At 28.3% G+C, this 1076-nt stretch overlaps 1 protein-coding gene across 1 annotated transcript in view; it reads left to right on the plus strand.

Annotated features, from left to right (window-relative positions):
- The window catches only part of LOC106680668 (probable cytochrome P450 6a14), a 38624-nt gene that overhangs the window by 9210 nt on the left and 28338 nt on the right, over positions 1 to 1076 (plus strand). The window contains exon 5 of the mRNA XM_014420536.3: positions 327 to 545. Coding sequence (XP_014276022.3) covers positions 327 to 545 — 219 coding nt within the window. The remainder of the gene's footprint in view (positions 1 to 326; positions 546 to 1076) is intronic.

Consider the following 1076-nt stretch of genomic DNA (forward strand, 5'->3'; position numbering starts at 1 on the left):
TTCTTATAATATTAGAGTATAATAGGTTTTGTTTCAAAAACTGGAGTTAAATCAATAAGTCTGATATTTTTCTCGCGAATGTTTTGAATGGCTCAGTATTTATACTGAAACCCTGTGCCGCAAAATCAGTGTTCGTTGCATACTGAACGAAAAAGTTGCTGCTTTATCATATATGTACAAGACTTAAAAACTTAAATTATGTCACGTTTGCTGGAATAGGGGCCCCCCGCCACTAAGTTGTCTATCCTAATTGCCATTTACAATGAATAAAAAATAATGTCATACATTTATTTAATATTATTAATTTATGTATATTTTTTCTTTAGAGTTGACGGATACTTTGCTAGCTGCACAGTCATTTGTATTTTTTATTGCTGGTTTCGAAACTACTTCTACTACATTACATTACACATTGTATATGCTGGCAAAACACAAGGATATCCAAGATAAAGCAAGAAAGGAGGTGCAAGAGGTCAAAGCAAAGTATGGTCAATTTACATTTGATTCCTTAAAGGAGCTTAAGTTCTTGAATAATGTCATCTCAGGTAATTTTATTTGCTTAATTTAATAATTTTAATAATAATAATACAGGTAGCTCATTATTAACTATTTTTTCTAAACCATTTAAAATTTCTGTTATATTAATAAGACGGATGTATCCTACCATTAATCCAAAATTAAAATTTTATAATTTTTTTATTGTTAAAAAAAAATGAATGACCTTCACTCTTATCTTTAATTAAGTTCACTTCAATATATCTAATTTTAAAAAAATCTAATTAACATTAAAAAAGGATATGTTGTTAGGTTAGGAAGATATTGGGTTCAACCCCTTCCATCCTTTCAAAGTATTCTTCAGTTCATTGAGCAAAGTAATACCGGTCGGTGAGAGAACAGCTAAAATTCTAATTTTATTAATTTATGTATATTTAAGAAGAAGCTGAGATAGGAAAGTCCGCTATGAAACGGATTTATTGAGTTAAGTTTTTAAATTAATAAGTTTAAATGAGTAAAAAGTCACAAAAAAACCAAAAGACGCCTTTAACATTGGTTTACCCAAAATTGATTGTTTTTTT

Source organism: Halyomorpha halys, unplaced genomic scaffold (genome assembly GCF_000696795.3).
Source record: "Halyomorpha halys isolate HHAL.00 unplaced genomic scaffold, Hhal_1.1 Scaffold276.1, whole genome shotgun sequence".
NCBI classification, from domain to species: Eukaryota; Metazoa; Arthropoda; class Insecta; order Hemiptera; family Pentatomidae; genus Halyomorpha; species Halyomorpha halys.